The following is a 14,839-nucleotide window of genomic DNA, read 5'->3' on the forward strand; positions in this document are numbered from 1 at the left end:
TATATATGTTTGGGGCAGCGCCGGGCCAAAGCCGGTTTCATGATATTTGCAGTTATATATGTTTGGGGCTGCAGCCGGGCCCGCCGGGGGTCGATGCCTTTACTCGAGGTCGCCGCGGATGGGGAAGAGGCGGACGCTCGTGGCGCCCGTCGGCGAGTGCTCCTCGGCGTGGGCGCCGCCCCCGCTCGCCGGCACGGCGCCGAAGAGGAAGGCGACGCCGCCGTGGGGCGCGTGGCGCGTCCCCAGGACCATCTCCCGGGGCGCGAGGAAGAGGAAGGCCGACGCCCGCTTCGACGCCGGGCCCTCGGGCCAGGGCCCGTCCTCGAGCGGTCTCCAGCGGCCGCGGAGCGCCGCCGCGGCGTTCGCCGGCATCTCCGCGGGCTCCCCGAACGTGAGCTGCGCGTCGTGCTGCTTCGCGGCGTCGTCGTGCCGCTCGAAGCTCGCGACGGACAGGACGTCGCCCTGGAGCCCGAGCCAGGCGAGGCCGCCCCGCGCCAGGGGACCCGCGCCGCCGCGCGCGTCGACGTACGCGAAGAAGACGGCGCCGTCGGGGCAGCCCGTCGCGCGGCGGCTCTCCGGCGAGAGCGCCAAAACGTGCGGCGCGCTGCCCCGCGCCTCCTCGCCGCCGGCCAGGCGCAGCACGAGCCGCCCGGCGCCGTCGAGGCGCGCCTCCGTTGGCGCGTCGACCCAGGGCGCGACGCCCACGGGTCCCAGGCGCTCGGGGAACCGCGCGAAGGGGTCCGCGGGTTCCACGGTGTGCGCGAAGCGCCGCCGCAGCGCCGCGAAGTCGCCCGAGTTGTCGACGGCCTCCACCGCGTCCAGGGACGGCGGCGCGCCGTCGACCTCGTTCGACATGCGCGCCAGGAAGTCGACGTGGGGCGTCAGCAGCCGCAGCGACGCGTCCGGCGCCGCCAACGAGTCGAGGAAGAGCGCCTCCGGGATCGCGCGGCCCGTGCGCTCCGCGCGCGCCTTCGCCCGCCGCCGCGCCGTCGCCTCGGAGCAGGTCACGTAGAAGATCGCGAGGCGATAGTGCGGATACCGCTCGCGCCTGCGGCGAGGGATGCTCGGGCCGGCGTCTCTCGCGCGATTCCCCCGGGACGCCGGCGCGCGCAGGTCCGCCATGACCTGCGCGTAGTAGGGGCCGTCGCGGAGGCTGCCGTCGACCCAGACGTGCTGCGACTGCTGCATGGCGACGTCCTGCGTGAGCTCCGCGAGGAGGCCCGACTCGCGGTGGCAGCGCGTGCCCGCGGACCGCGGGTCGCGCGCGACGTAGCCGGGCCACTCGGGCATGAGCTGCTTGAAGAGGTCCGGGTCCACGTGGACGATGTTCTCCAACGGAAAAAAGCCGTGCTCGCTGAGCCAGGAGAGCGCGTGGCCCTTGCCCGCGCCCATGGGCCCGCAGGTGAAGACGACCCAGGGCCGCCGCTGCGGCTCGGTGCGCACGGCGATGGACTCGACGATGCCGTTCTGCCACTTTTCGCGCGCCGCGGCGTAGTGGCCGTGGTAGCCCGCGTCGACGAGCGCGCGCGCGGCGGCGACGGCCGGCGACGCGTCGACGGCCGGCGCGGCGTCGGCCCGGTAGTTGTCGCGCGTGGACCCGTCGTAGTCGTAGCCCGCCGGCACGGCGAACGCGTTCGCGTCGCCGTCGCGGTCGCAGCGGTCGTCGACGTAGGCGGCGACGATGCGCCGCAGCAGGCGCCGCCGCCGCACGGCGCGCTCGAAGGCCGCGAAGCTCACGGCGCCCGTCCGCTGGAGGTCGACCTGGCGCCAGACGCGCCGGCACTCCGCGGGCGACAGGTTGAGGCGGAGCACGGCGGCGAGGGCGACGAACTCGCGCTCCGTGATGGAGTCGCCGCCCTCGGCGATGGCGTCGAAGACGTGCCGCAGCTCCGCGTGCGCGTCGGACGCGCCGAGGCCGGGCGAGGGTTCGCGGAGCGAGTCGGCGACGCGGCTCGCCATGCGCTCGCACAGACTCGCGCGCACGGACGCCTCGGACTCGCGCGCGTCGACGGCGTCGTCGGCGTCGTCCGCCGCGCCCATGGTCGACAGGCGCCGCAGCGCGCGCTGCGCGCCGGACATGGGCGACTCCTGCCGCGGGCCGCCGAAGACCTCGCGGCCCTCGTCGTCGCCGAAGGCCGGCGCTTGCGTCTTCATGCGCCGGAAGGACCGCGCCTTCTCGAGCCGGATCGGCGGCGGCGGCCGCGGCGGCGGGTCCGCGAAGAAGACGCCCATGCTCTCGATGCCAGGGCTGCCCAGACTCCGACAGATAACTTTCTTGAAGTTAAGGTGCTCTTCAAGCTTCGATCGCCTGTGGCAGCTCTCGACGCGCGCGCGCCGCAACGCACGAGCGCCGCAACGCACCATGGTCTACGTGAGCGGCGATGGCACGATCTACCGCGCGCGGTCGCCCCGGTCGCGCTGGCGCTGGAAGGAGACGGGCGACCGCATCGCGTCGACGGTGCAGTGGCAGCTCCACTCCCTGCTCGCCGTCCTCGTGATCGCCATCGCCGCCGCCATGTGCTCCGTGCCGACGGTCCAGGACTTGAGGGAGCACCGCGTGCGCGAGGACGGCCTCTGGTTCGCGCCGGCGATCGACAAGCACCGGTCGCTCGGCGTCTGCGCCGTCGCCGAGGTCGCCGTGGGCGGGAAGCCCACCTGGCACGTCGGCGCCTATGGGGCCTGGGTCGCGCTCCGCGGCGGCGCGCTGCTCCGGGGCGCGGCCGCCGACGACGCGACGCTGCTCGTCGCGCTCATCGTCGCGGGCTTCGCGCTCCACGCGCTCGGCCTGCCGTCGCGGGGCTGGCTCCGGCGCCACTGCGCGGCGAGCGCGGCGAACGCGCGGAGCGGCCGCGTCTGGTGCCTCGTCCTCGCGGCGCTGGCCCACGAGGACGCGCTGCACCTGAGCATGAACGGCCTGGCGCTCGGCCGCGCGGCGCCGCGGCTCGCGGAGCGGCTCGGGGACCGGTCGCTCTTCTGGGCGTTCGTCGGCGCCGCCGCGGCCGCGAGCTCGGTCGCGTCCATCGTCCTCAACGCGCTCCTCCGCGGCTACTCGGAGACGCGCGGCGCGTCGGGCGTCCTCTTCGCCATGCTCGCCTTCGAGGCCGCGCGCGCGCCGCACGCGACGACCGCATTCTACGGCGTCCCGGGGCTGGAGATGCCCGCGTCGACGGCGATGCTCTGCTCCCTCGCGCTCGACGCGCTGGTCCGACGACGGAGCGGCGTCGACTTCGCCGCGCACCTCGGCGGCGCGGCCTTCGGCGCGGCGTTCTACCAGTGGCGGGTTGGACGGTGCGCCGCGGGCGCCGGGCTTTTCTCCCCCTGGCGGTGCTAACTAGACGTGCTGTAGGAGCGAGTTCCGCCGCCGCGGCGGGTCCTTGGACGGGAGCCGGACCGTCGGCGGCTTGCGGTACTTGTCGCGGAGCGCCGCGGGCATGGGCGTGGGCTCGCGCTCGAGGTCCGGCGGCGCGGACTGGTCCGACGCGTCGTCGGATTGCGCGGGCCGCTGGACCATGGACGCGCGCGGGTTCCGCACGAGGAAGGCCGGCGTCGACGTGGACCGCTGGAGCATGGACGTGCGCTGGAGCACGGACGCGCGCGCGGGCCGGTCCGCCGTGGACAGCGTCGGCCGCTGGATGAGCGACCGGCGGCTCCGGTTCGTGAGCGTCGCGCGGCGCGCCTGCTCGGCGACGCGCTCGTCGTTGCCCGCGCGCGCGTAGGACCGCCGCGCCTCCTGGATCTCCGTGAGGCCCTTCTCGCGGATCGTGAGCCGCTGCGTCTTGCGCCGCTCCGACATCTTCTGTGCGCGCTCGAGCATGTCGAGGACGTCGTCGAGGTGCCGCGCGCCCTGGGACTTGGCGATGTCGAGGAAGTGGGAGAGCCAGACGGGCGCGGGCACGCAGACCTCGCCGTCGTGCTGGAGCGCCGCGCCGCCCTTGAGCACCTGCTCCTTCTCCGCGGCCGCGTCGTCCTCGCACTCCTCGTAGAGCTCGGGCACGCGCAGGTGCTCCGACGCCTTGATGCCCGCGACGGCCACGAGGCCCTTGAGCGCCTCGAGCTTGACGCGCTTGACGACGTCCTTCGTGTTGTCCGGCGGCTTCGGCGGGTCGCTGGCCGCGCTCGCGTCGCCGAGGCGCTCGAAGACGCGGTCGATGCGGTGCACGGCGATGCCGCCGGCGCGCTCGAGGAGCTCCTCGCGGTCGTGGCTCACCTGCTTGGACGCCGCGGTGCTGAGGCTCTTCTTGTCGTCGTCCTTGGACTCGTCGCCCGACGCCTCCGTCTCCTTGGTGTGGTCGTCGTCGTCGCCGCCGTCGCCGTCGTCGTCGCCGTCGCCGGCGGGCGCGTCGCCCGCGTCGAGCGCCGCGAGCTTCTGGCCCATCTGCTTGAGGCGGCTCAGCTCGTCCTCCTTCTGCTGGGCCTCGAGGGCCTGGATCGCCGCGACGTCGCCCGCCAAGATGGAGTTGCGCCGGATCTGGTCCTCGACTTGCGCGCGGCGCATCGTCGCCACGTTGACGATCGTGCTCCGCCAGCGCGCGGCCGCGGCGTCGTAGGCCGCGCTCGGCTTCTCGCCGCCGTCGCCGCCCGGCGACGGCGGCTTGCGGAACGACGCGGCCCGGCTCACGCGGCGCTGCGGGGACGCCGCGGGCGCCGAGGCGCCGCCGGACTCGGACTCGCGGCGCTCGTTCGCCTGCCGCGCGCGCCGCCGCCAGCGGATCGCGAGCATCAACGCGGACGCCGTCGACGAGAAGGCGTCGCCGTCCTGCGCGTCCTGGAGGTGGCGCGTGAACGTGCGGAACGTCTCGAGCACCCTGTCCGCGGCCGACGGGATCGCCGCCGCGAGCCGCGACAGCTCCGTCGCGTAGCGCACGTCGCCGCGGACCGCGACGACGGACGCGCGGCGCCGCGGCGCCGCGGGCGCGGGCGCGGGCGCGTCGGCCCCGTCGGCGTCGGGGGGTCTCTGGCGCGCCTCCTCGCGCTCCTTCAGGGCCGTCTCGAGCTCGCCGACGCGCGTGAGCGCCGCGTCCGCGAGCGGCTGCACGCGCGCGAACAAACGCCGCGTCGCCGCGACGGCGTCGCGCACGTCCTCCGGCGGCAGGCGGCTCGCCAGCGGCGGCAGGGGCGGCGACTCCTCGTCGGCGCTGAAGGCCAGCAGCGAGACGATGGCGTCCTGGAGGTCGCAGGCCCGCTCCTGCAGTTCCTCGGCGAACGCGACCGCGGGCGCGGCGGCCGCGCGGCCGCTCTCCTCGCCGTCGTCGAGGGCTTTTGTTAATAACGGTAACCCGGCGCTCAGCATGGACACGTGCGTCGTGAGGAAGCGGCGCACGTGGGCCTCGGACTCGCGGACCTTGACGCTCTGCGGCGCGAGGTGCGACGCGGACCCGGGCGCCTGCGCGCGGCTCCGGAGCACGGCCATGGACGCGACGCGCGCGAGGCTCAGCCGCTTCGGCGCGGCGCCGTCGACGGCGGCGAGCTGCCGCGCGCGCTTCATCGTCAGCTTCCAGCGCGCGCGGTTGACCCGGCTCGACTCGTCGTCGGGCGTCTCGCCGTCGTCGGACGTCCGCGCGGTCGACGCGCCGCTCCGCGCCGTCGGCGTCCCGTCGGCGTCGTCGTCGTCGTCCGGGGACCCCTCGTCGTCGTCGCTCTCGGGCCGCGTCGGCTCGGGCGGCGTCGCCGGCGGCGGCGTCTCCGGCCGCGGCGGCGCCGCGCCGACGAGCTCCCGCGCGGCCGCCGTCAGCGTCAACGCCGGCGACCCGTCGGCCCAGGACACGTCGTAGTGCCTCGGGCGCACGGTCTCGAGCATGAGCGGCTTCTCGACGCCGAGCTCCGCCGCCGTCGCGAAGGCCGGCCCGTTGAGCGACGGCCGCCCGGGCTCGTCGTCGTCCCGCGGCTCCTCGGGCTCGGGCGGCGGCGGCTCCGAGAGCCGCCGGCTCGCGTCGAAGCCCTCGAGCCAGGGCGGGATGCGCCGCAGGCGCCGCTCGCGGCCGCCGCGCTTGTTCGCGTAGTCCCAGTAGCCCGGGTCCTCCGCGTGCCAGAGCGCCTTGATGGCCTTGGCGTGGTAGCGGAACTGCGCGCCGTCGAGGCGGCCGCCGCGCGACAGCACGGCCGTCTCCGCGCCGGGCCGCAGCGTCTCGCTCAACCGCCAGGCCGGCGGCGCGCTCGCGAAGGGCGTGTCGAGCATGCGCGCGATCTCCAGCGTCACGGACTTGGCCGCGACGTCCGCCAGGGCGCTCTGGCTCGCCGCGTCCTTGACGGCGAGCGTGACGGCCGAGCGCTCGAGCATGGCCTTTTGCTTGCGGAGCGTCGCGAGCGGCACATTTAAGCGCGACTGGCGCGGCAGCTCCGACGTGCGCATCGTCGCGTAGGGGGCTGCCTACAACATCGTCGCGCTGGGGGCTGCAACCAATCCTTCCATGTATCTCGACGAGTTGGCGCTTGATTCCACGCGTTAGAATTTAATTTTGTTGCACGGCAGATGGCAAAATGGACAGTGCTGGTATATGTGTGAGCGGTGCGGGTGGCTCGTGAGTCGTGCGGCTGGGGTTGGGGTTGTTACGTGCGTGCCGGTGGTGGGCGGGGGGGAAGGGGAAGAGGAGGTTGTTCCTCTGTGGCGAAACGCGACGACAAAAACCCCCGGCGAGAGGTTCGCTGCGAGAGCCTCGCGAGTAAACCACTCCGCCGCCGTCGCCGCCAATCGAAGTCGAATGCGCGTCTCGGCGTCCATTCAAACACCCGCCGCGCGCGCGCCGCCTCCCCGGCGCCCTCCGGGTGTCGCCTGAGAGACGAGACGAACGTCGAAGGCGCGAGGTTCTGCCGTTCCCGTCGAAGATCGCTCCGATACTTTCGGGTGTTCTCGCGGCTTCCGAGGCCGCGCGGCGGCGCCGTCCGCCCGCGCCGCCCCCCGGGGCCGCCCTCGGCGCCCCCGCGCGCCCCCTGCGGCCCTCGCGTCGCTCGTGGACCGCCGAAACTCACCTCGCCGTCCCGCGCCGCAGATCCACCATGCCTGAGTACGACATCTCCGCCTCGCTCGACGCGCTCCTCTCCAAGTCCTGGGACGACGTCCTCGCGGAGAACCCCAAGTTCAAGCAGGCGACGGAGAACTGGGGTCCGCCGCCGCGTCCGAAGGCGCGCGATCGTTCGGGCGCGCGGCGCGCCGCGGCGCGCGGCGCGCCGCGGAATTCCGAGGATCCGCCGCGCGCCGCGCGCCGCGCGGGGCACGTCGAACGCCGCCGGCCGGTCCGCCGCGCGCCCGCCGGCTCCCCGGCCCGCCGCGGCCCGCCGGTCGCGTTCCGCGGCGCCCCGTCGCGCGCGGCCGGCCGCCCCGACGCGCCCGTTCGAATCGCCCCGCGCCGGCGCCGCGGCTCACCCCGTCGTCCCCTCCAGGCGCGCAGACCGCGGCCAACTACAAGTCCGTCTGGAAGCCCGAGTCGAAGCCGTCCCTGTCGTCCCACCTCACGGGCTACATCAACGACGGCAAGTTCGAGGCGTCGTCCCTCGTCCCCAAGTCGGGCTAGGCGCGCCCGGCGACCCGGTGCGGCATCTCCCCGAACAGCGCGTCAACGTTTTGCGGCCGCCCCGACGGACAAGTAGACCCCGTCCGGCCGGCCGTTCGCCGCGATATGCGTCCACGCAGGACGCGTCGCGGTGTGGAGCGCCCGCTCTGTAAACCGCGACGCCGCTCGCAAGGTCGAGGGCGCCCACCACCACCGTCCCACGCCACTCTATACACAGAAAAAAGCTAGTCTCGCGTGATCGACCGGGGAGGGCTGGTTCCTCCGCTGCCCTGAGCGGCGGCGTCTAGGCCGCCGCGCGCGGCCGACCGCGGCGGCCGCCAAAGTTTGAATTCCCAGCGCGCGCTTCCAATCGAGTTCCTGCGAATAGATCCGCGTTCAACGTAGCATCGCGGATCTGCATCTGGCAGCATCGAAGCTTCAGCGAGGCGAATTACCACAAGGTTTTGGGAGCTGGGTTTGGGCATCTGGGGCAGGCGGCTGCCCGTCGCGAGGGAGGTCACCCGGCACCAGCAGCACGCCCAGCGCGTCCAGAAGACGCACACCACCAAAAAGAACGCACGCACGAATCGCCACAAGGGATGCAGCCGCCGCAGCTGGCCCTGGTCGCCGGCGCCCTCGCCGCCACGGTGGCTGTCGCCGCGTCGCTCTACGCGCGATCGAGAAAACGGCGGGACGACGACGAGGAGGAGGACGGGGGCGTCGCGCGGCACGTCTACCGCATCGTGCTCACGGGCGGCCCCTGCGCGGGGAAGACGACGGCGCTCGCGCGCCTGAGCGGCTACCTCCAGGAGCGCGGCTTCCGCGTCTACATGATCCCCGAGATGGCGACGGTCATGTTCACGAACGGCGTCGCGTTCAGCGACCTGTCGAGCGACGCCGCCGTGCGGACCATGCAGCGCGCGATCCTCGACGGGCAGCTGACGCTCGAGGACGGCTTCGCGCGCATCGCGGCCGAGACGCGCGCGCCGGCCGTGCTCTTGTGCGACCGCGGCGCCATGGACGGGTCGGCCTACATGCGGCGGGAGCTCTGGCGGGACCTGCTCCGGGGCTACTTCCCGCGCGGCGCGAGTCTGGAGCGCGCGGAGCGGACGCTCTGCGAACGCTACGACGCCGTCTTCCACCTCGTGACGGCCGCGGACAGCGCGGAGCGCTTCTACACGCTGGAGAACAACGCGGCGCGCACGGAGTCGCCCGAGGACGCGCGGGCCCAGGACTCGGCGACGCAGCGTGCGTGGGCCATGCACCCGAAGCAGATGGTCTTCGACAACTCGTCGGGCGAGCTCGGCTTCGAGGGCAAGCTCGAGCGCGTCGTCGACGCCGCGGCGAAGATCGTCGGGCTGCCCGTGCTCCCCAAGTCCGTGCGCAAGTTCGTGCTCGACGCGGAGCTGCCGCCCGCGGCGACCTTTGAGGCCGCGGGCGTCGACCTGACGACGTTCTCCGTGACCAAGGTCTTCCTCCAGCAGACGCCGCGGAAGCCCCGCACGTCCCACCTCTCGCACGCCCTCCCGGAGGAGGAGAGCTCCTACGACTGCCACGCCTACGTGCGCGTGCGCACGTCCGTCGAGGGCGCCGCGTCCTACGGCTACGTCGAGGTCTTGCGCGAGGAGGCGGGCGACGGCCAGATCCACGAGCGCAAGCGGCGCATCCTGCGGCGCGAGTACGAGGCGCACCTCGCGACTGCGGACCCGCGGCGGAAGCCCATCGCCCAGCGGCGGCTCCACTTCCTCTACGGGAACCAGTCCTTCGTCGTCCACCAGTACGTCGACCGCGACTTGGCGATCCTCCACTGCCAGGCCGCGCGGCCCGACGGCTCCATCGACTTCCCGCCCTTCCTCAAGGTCGGCCCGGAGATCCACGACAGCCAGGACCGCGAGCACTTCTCCGCCTACGACCTCGCGCTCGACAAGCCGTCCTCGCCGAGCCGCGGGACCTACCGCAAGTCCCTCTCGCCGCCGAGCTCGCCGAAGACGTCGCCCACGGCCAAGAAGACGCCCGCGGCCTAGGCGCGGTGCTCTTAGGAGTCGCCTCGCTCTTCCCGGGTCTCTAGCCGCGGCGCCGCTTCTTGTCCGCGTGGCCGCCGGCGCGAAGTGGTCCGCGCGCGTGCTGGCACTTGTGCTGGCCAAGGAAGCTGGGAATAACTAGGCGCGCGCTAACTTGAAGCTGTCCTAAAAGCAGCGGAGACGATGCCCGACGCGATGACCACCGTGACCGTGCGTCGGTCGGACACGGGCCGGTCGGCGCGGCTGCGCTGGTACGGCGTCGGCCGGGCCGGCTCCGTGGAGCGCGCCGTGCGGTCGAGCCTCGGCTTCGAGACGGCCGCGGTGGTGTACGGCGACGGCAGCCCCGTCGTCCTCGGCGGCGGGTCCGGCGATCCCGCGGCCATCGACCTGCTGGACGAGCTCGGCAACGCCGTCGACGTGGCGGCGGTCAAGGACGGCGCGTCCCTCGTCGCGCGCGCGAAGCGTGTTGTCGGCGGCGCGGGCAAGGACCGGAGCCGGTCGCTGCTCCGAAGCCTCGCGAGGGAGGTCCTCGAGGCCTGGCGGAGCCTGAGCGCGCCGGACGACCTCACCGTCGGCGGCGCCGACGGCGCCGACGACCCGTCGCCCCGCGGCGACTGGAACGACCCCAAGTTCCAGCAGACGCTGTTAGACGTGGAGCGCGCGCGGAGCCACCTCGCGAACGAGCGCAACATCTTGGCCTGGACGCGCGCGGCGCTCACCTTGGCGTCCCAGGGCATCGTCATCTGGAAGCTCTACGCGTCGGCGTCGGCCCACAGCCTCATCCGGCCCTACCTCTACGCGACGGGGGCCCTCGTGTTCCTCACGACGCCGTTCACCATGCTCCTGGGCCTCCACCGCTGGTCGGGCACGAAGCGCGCGCTCAGCTCCCAGAGCGGCGCCGAGGCCATGGACCACTTCGGCAAGCTGGGCGTCGAGGTCCAGGCCGCGAACGTCGCCGTCGTCCTCTTCGCCGCGGCCGCGGCCTACGTCGTCGTCGGCGCCGACGACTCCGTCGGCGCCGACTTCCGGATCTCGTCGCGCATCTTCGACTAACTTACTCGGCGAAGAGGTCCCTGACGGCGTCGGGCGGCGCGCGCGGCCGGCCCGTCTCCGCGTCGACGCAGACGCACGTGATCCGCGCGCGCGCGGCGGGCGCGCCGCCGACGGCGACGGCCTGGTCGAAGACGATGCGCGTCCGCGCGAGCGTCACGTCCGCGAGGACGTCCACCTCGGCCCCGAGGGCGACGTCGACGGGCTTGAAGCGGAGCTCGTCCACGAGCGCGACGACGACGATGACGCCCGAGTCCTGCAGCGCCGCGAGCCCCGCCGGCCCGCCGAGGAAGGTCGACCGCGTCCGCTCGAAGGCGCGCAGGCACGCGTCGAGGCTGAGGCTGCCGTCGCTGTAGGCAGCCGCGGTCTTCCCGTCGCGGCCGTCGAGGTCGTCGTGGCGCGCGACGTGGACCGCGGCCGCGCGGACGCCGCCCTCCGGCGGCGCGGCCCCGAGCGCGGCGACGGCGACGTCCGCCGTCGACGTCGTCGCGGTCATGAGCGCGTCGCCGCCGCGGAGGATGCGCTGGTCGAAGCGGCCGTCGTCGCGACGCGTCGTCGCGACTTCCAGCGAGTCGCCGAGCTTCGCGGGCTTGGCGTACTTCATGCCGTCGACGGCGCGCAGGCGACCGGGCAGGCCGTACTCGAAGAACTTGAAGTAGTTGGCGTAGAAGACGACCTGGAACGCGTCCGTCGACTCGATGAAGACGTCGACCGCCGTCGTCGTCGTCGCGACGGCCGCGGCCTCGGCGGGGGCGGCCTCGGCGGGGGCGGGGGCGGGGGCGGGGGCGGCCTCGGCGGCCTCGGCGGGGGCGGCCTCGGCGGCCTCGGCGGGGGCGGCCTCGGCGGCCTCGGCGGGGGCGGCCGCGGCCTCGGCGGGGGCGGCCGTGGCGGTGGCGTGATCGGAGAGCCAGGCGGCCCCCTCGGCCGAGGAGAGCCAGGCGACTCTGGCTCTGGCTCTGGCCTGCTCGTACTTGGTTGGGCCCTTTCCGACAAGGCCCACGGTTGGCGCGGTGTGGCTCGTCGAGCCATCGGCCGCGGCCTTGGCGGGGGCAGCCGTGGCCGCGGCGGACTCGGCGCGACGACGGCGACGCTGCTGCGCAGCCTGCGCGATTCCGGGCCCGAGATCGAGCCAGGCGGCTCTGCGCTCCGCCTGCTCGGACTTGTCTGGACCCGGGCCCTTGATGAGGCCAGCGGTGTTCGCGCCGCCCACGGCCTCGGGCTTGTCCTGCGTGAAGGCCTCCAGGGACGCGGCGACGCGGCCGCCGAGCGGCGGCACGTGGCCCTTGACGTTCTCGCCCGCCGGGGCCGAGCCACCGGCCGCGGCCTCGGCGGGGGCGGCCGTCGCCGCGGGTTCGGCCGTGGCGGCGGCGGAACCGGAGAGCCAGGCGGCTCTGCGCGCCGCCTGCTCGGACTTGCTTGGGCCCTTTCCGACAAGACCCGCGGTTGGCGCGGTGTGACTCGTCGAGCCACCGGCCGCGGCCTTGGCGGGGGCGGCCTTGGCCGCGGCGGAAGCGGCGCGACGACGGCGACGCTCCTGCGCAGCCTGCGCGATTCCGGGCCCGAGATCGAGCCAAGCGGCTCTGCGCTCCGCCTGCTCGGACTTGTCTGGACCCGGGCCCTTGATGAGGCCCGCGGTGTTCGCGTTGGGCATCGAGCCATCGGCCGCGGCCTTGGCGGGGGCGGCCGTCGCCGCGGGGGCGGCCGTCGCCGCGGGTTCGGCCGTCGCCGCGGGTTCGGCCGTCGCCGCGGGGGCGGCCGTCGCCGCGGGGGCGGCCATGGCGGCGGCGCGACGTCGGCGACGCTGCTGCGCAGCCTGCAGGAGTCCGGGTCCGACATCGAGCCAGGCGGCTCTGCGCTCCGCCTTCTCGGACATGCTCGGGCCCGGGCCCTTGACGAAGCCCGCGGCGGCCCCCCAGTGGCTCGTCGAGGCACCGGCCGCGGCCTTGGTGGGGGCGGCCGTTGCCGCGGGGGCGGCCGTCGCCGCGGGTTCGGCCGTCGCCGCGGGTTCGGCCGTCGCCGCGGGTTCGGCCGTCGCCGCGGGTTCGGCCGTCGCCGCGGGGGCGGCCGTTGTCGCGGGGGCGGCCGTGGCGGCGGCGCGACGTCGGCGACGCTGCTGCGCAGCCTGCGCGATTCCGGGCCCGAGATCGAGCCAGGCGGCTCTGCGCTCCGCCTTCTCGGACATGCTCGGGCCCGGGCCCTTGACGAAGCCCGCGGCGGCCCCCCAGTGGCTCGTCGAGGCACCGGCCGCGGCCTTGGTGGGGGCGGCCGTTGCCGCGGGGGCGGCGGAACCGGCGGCGGAACCGGCGCGACGTCGGCGACGCTGCTGCGCAGCCTGCGCGTGTCCGGGCCCGAGGTCGAGCCAAGCGGCTCTGCGCTCCGCCCGCTCGGACATGGACATGCTTGGACCCGGGCCCTTGACGAGGCCCGCGGTGGACGCCACGGGGCTCATCGGGTCACCGGCCGCGGCCTTGGCGGGGGCGGCCGCGGCCGCGGGGGGCTGCTCGGCGGCCGACTGCTCGCCGAGGCCGGCGAGCTGCGTCGCCGTCGCCGTCGCCGCGCGCGCGGCCACGGCCAGCGCCGCGGCCTCCTCCGCGCTCAACACCACGGGCACGTCCGCGTTGTCCGGGAGCAACGCCGGTTCGGACGAGTCGCCCCCGGCCTCGGGCTTTTGCGTGAAGGCCTCCAGGGACGCGGCGACGCGGCCGCCGAGCGGCGGCACCGCGGCCTCCTCCGCACTCAACACCACGGGCACGTCCGCGTTGCCCGGGAGCAACGCCGGTTCGGACGAGTCGCCCACGGCCTCGGGCTTCTGCGTGAAGGCCTCCAGGGACGCGGCGACGCGGCCGCCGAGCGGCGGCACCGCGGCCTCCTCCGCACTCAACACCACGGGCACGTCCGCGTTGCCCGGGAGCAACGCCGGTTCGGACGAGTCGCCCACGGCCTCGGGCTTGTCCTGCGTGAAGGCCTCCAGGGACGCGGCGACGCGGCCGCCGAGCGGCGGCACGTCGCCCGCCGGGGCCGAGCCACCGACCGCGGCCTCGGCGGGGGCGGCCGTCGCCGCGGGTTCGGCCGTGGCGGCGGCGGAACCGCCCGCGGTGGACGGTGGGCGCCTACTCGAGCCACCGGTGTCCTCGACGACCGCCGCGGCCGCGCGCGTGGGAAGGCGGTAACGAGGAACGGCGGCATGTAGGGCAAGGCATTCAAATGAGTGCGCCCAGAGCGCAGCGCAACCAAGAATTCGCACAATTCGAGCAGCCATCGCGGCGAACAGATCGAACGTCACTACTGCTCGTGATGGGCAACAGTAGCTAAAACGCCTGCCGGCACGATGGGCAGCCCGGCGCACCGGCTGGACCCTCCGCGCATGGAGCTACCGACGCGGGAGGCAGAGGCGCTCTCTCGCGATGGCCTGCTCGACGAGGCCGCGGCGGCGCCCTCCGACGACGACGTCGAGCCACACGCCGAGGCGCCGCCCTCCGACGACGACCTCTGCGACGGGACGGATTTCTCCGACGACGGCGCCACCGACGACGACATCTCGAGGGTGCATTTCGACGACGACGGCGCCGGCGGCGAGCTCGTGTCGAGCCTCAGCATGATCCAGCTCGACGTGTCGCCGTCGCGGTCGTCGTGGTCCGCGTGCCCGACGCGGCTGCTGCGCGACACGCACACGACGGGCGACGGCGACGCGGAGACGCCGGCGCCGCGGAGGAGCCGCGACGAGGCCGTCGCCGACGCCCTGCGGCGCGCGCGGCGCGAGGGCCGGCGCCAGCGCTTCCGCGTCTCCTGCACGACGGGCGTCCTCGGCGCGGCCGCGACGGGCGCCGGCTGCCTCTTGGTGGTGACGCAGAGGGTCGCGTCCGACGCGTGGTACGCCGGCGGCGTGAGCCTCACGCCGGGCCTCGTCTGCTTCCTCCTCGCCGTGCGGCCCTGCGACCGGCGCGCCGTCGTCGCCGTCGCCTACGTCGCGGCGACGGTCGCGCTCATGTGCTGCGTGGTGTCCGTCGCCGAGGCCGCGCGCCACGGCGGCGGCGGCTGCGACGCGCGGGACGAGGCGGACCCGTGGTACTGCGCCGCGTTCCTCGTCGCCTGGTGGGCGGCGCTGGCGGTCGTCGCGGCGGAGGCGGGCGTCGCCGCGGCGCGGTCGGCGCGGCTCCGCGGCGGCGCGCTGGCCGCGGTCTGGCGCGTCGTCGGCCGCGCGGCGCTCGAGCTCGGCGCGCTGCTGGTCGTGGACCGCGTCGTCGGGATCGTCGCCGGCGCCTACGACCCGGCCCGGTCGTC

General features: G+C 74.8%; 2 protein-coding genes across 2 annotated transcripts; one reads left to right on the forward strand and one right to left on the reverse strand.

Moving 5' to 3' along the window:
• Nucleotides 1-99: 99 nt before the first annotated feature.
• Nucleotides 100-6,349, reverse strand: AURANDRAFT_66949 (hypothetical protein; the record flags this gene model as incomplete). The annotated part of the gene is made up of 3 exons (XM_009042287.1): nucleotides 100-2,248; nucleotides 2,396-2,670; nucleotides 3,338-6,349. 3 exons carry the CDS (start codon nucleotides 6,347-6,349, stop codon nucleotides 100-102), a joined length of 5,436 nt encoding a protein of 1,811 aa, XP_009040535.1.
• Nucleotides 6,350-8,086: 1,737 nt separating this feature from the next.
• On the forward strand, nucleotides 8,087-8,848 carry AURANDRAFT_32008 (hypothetical protein; the record flags this gene model as incomplete). Its single annotated transcript, XM_009042263.1, has 1 exon — nucleotides 8,087-8,848. A coding segment is annotated over one exon (762 nt), but the record flags the coding sequence as incomplete, so codon positions are not given.
• Nucleotides 8,849-14,839: the final 5,991 nt, after the last annotated feature.

Source organism: Aureococcus anophagefferens, assembly GCF_000186865.1.
Source record: "Aureococcus anophagefferens unplaced genomic scaffold AURANscaffold_29, whole genome shotgun sequence".
In the NCBI taxonomy this organism is placed as follows: Eukaryota; class Pelagophyceae; order Pelagomonadales; family Pelagomonadaceae; genus Aureococcus; species Aureococcus anophagefferens.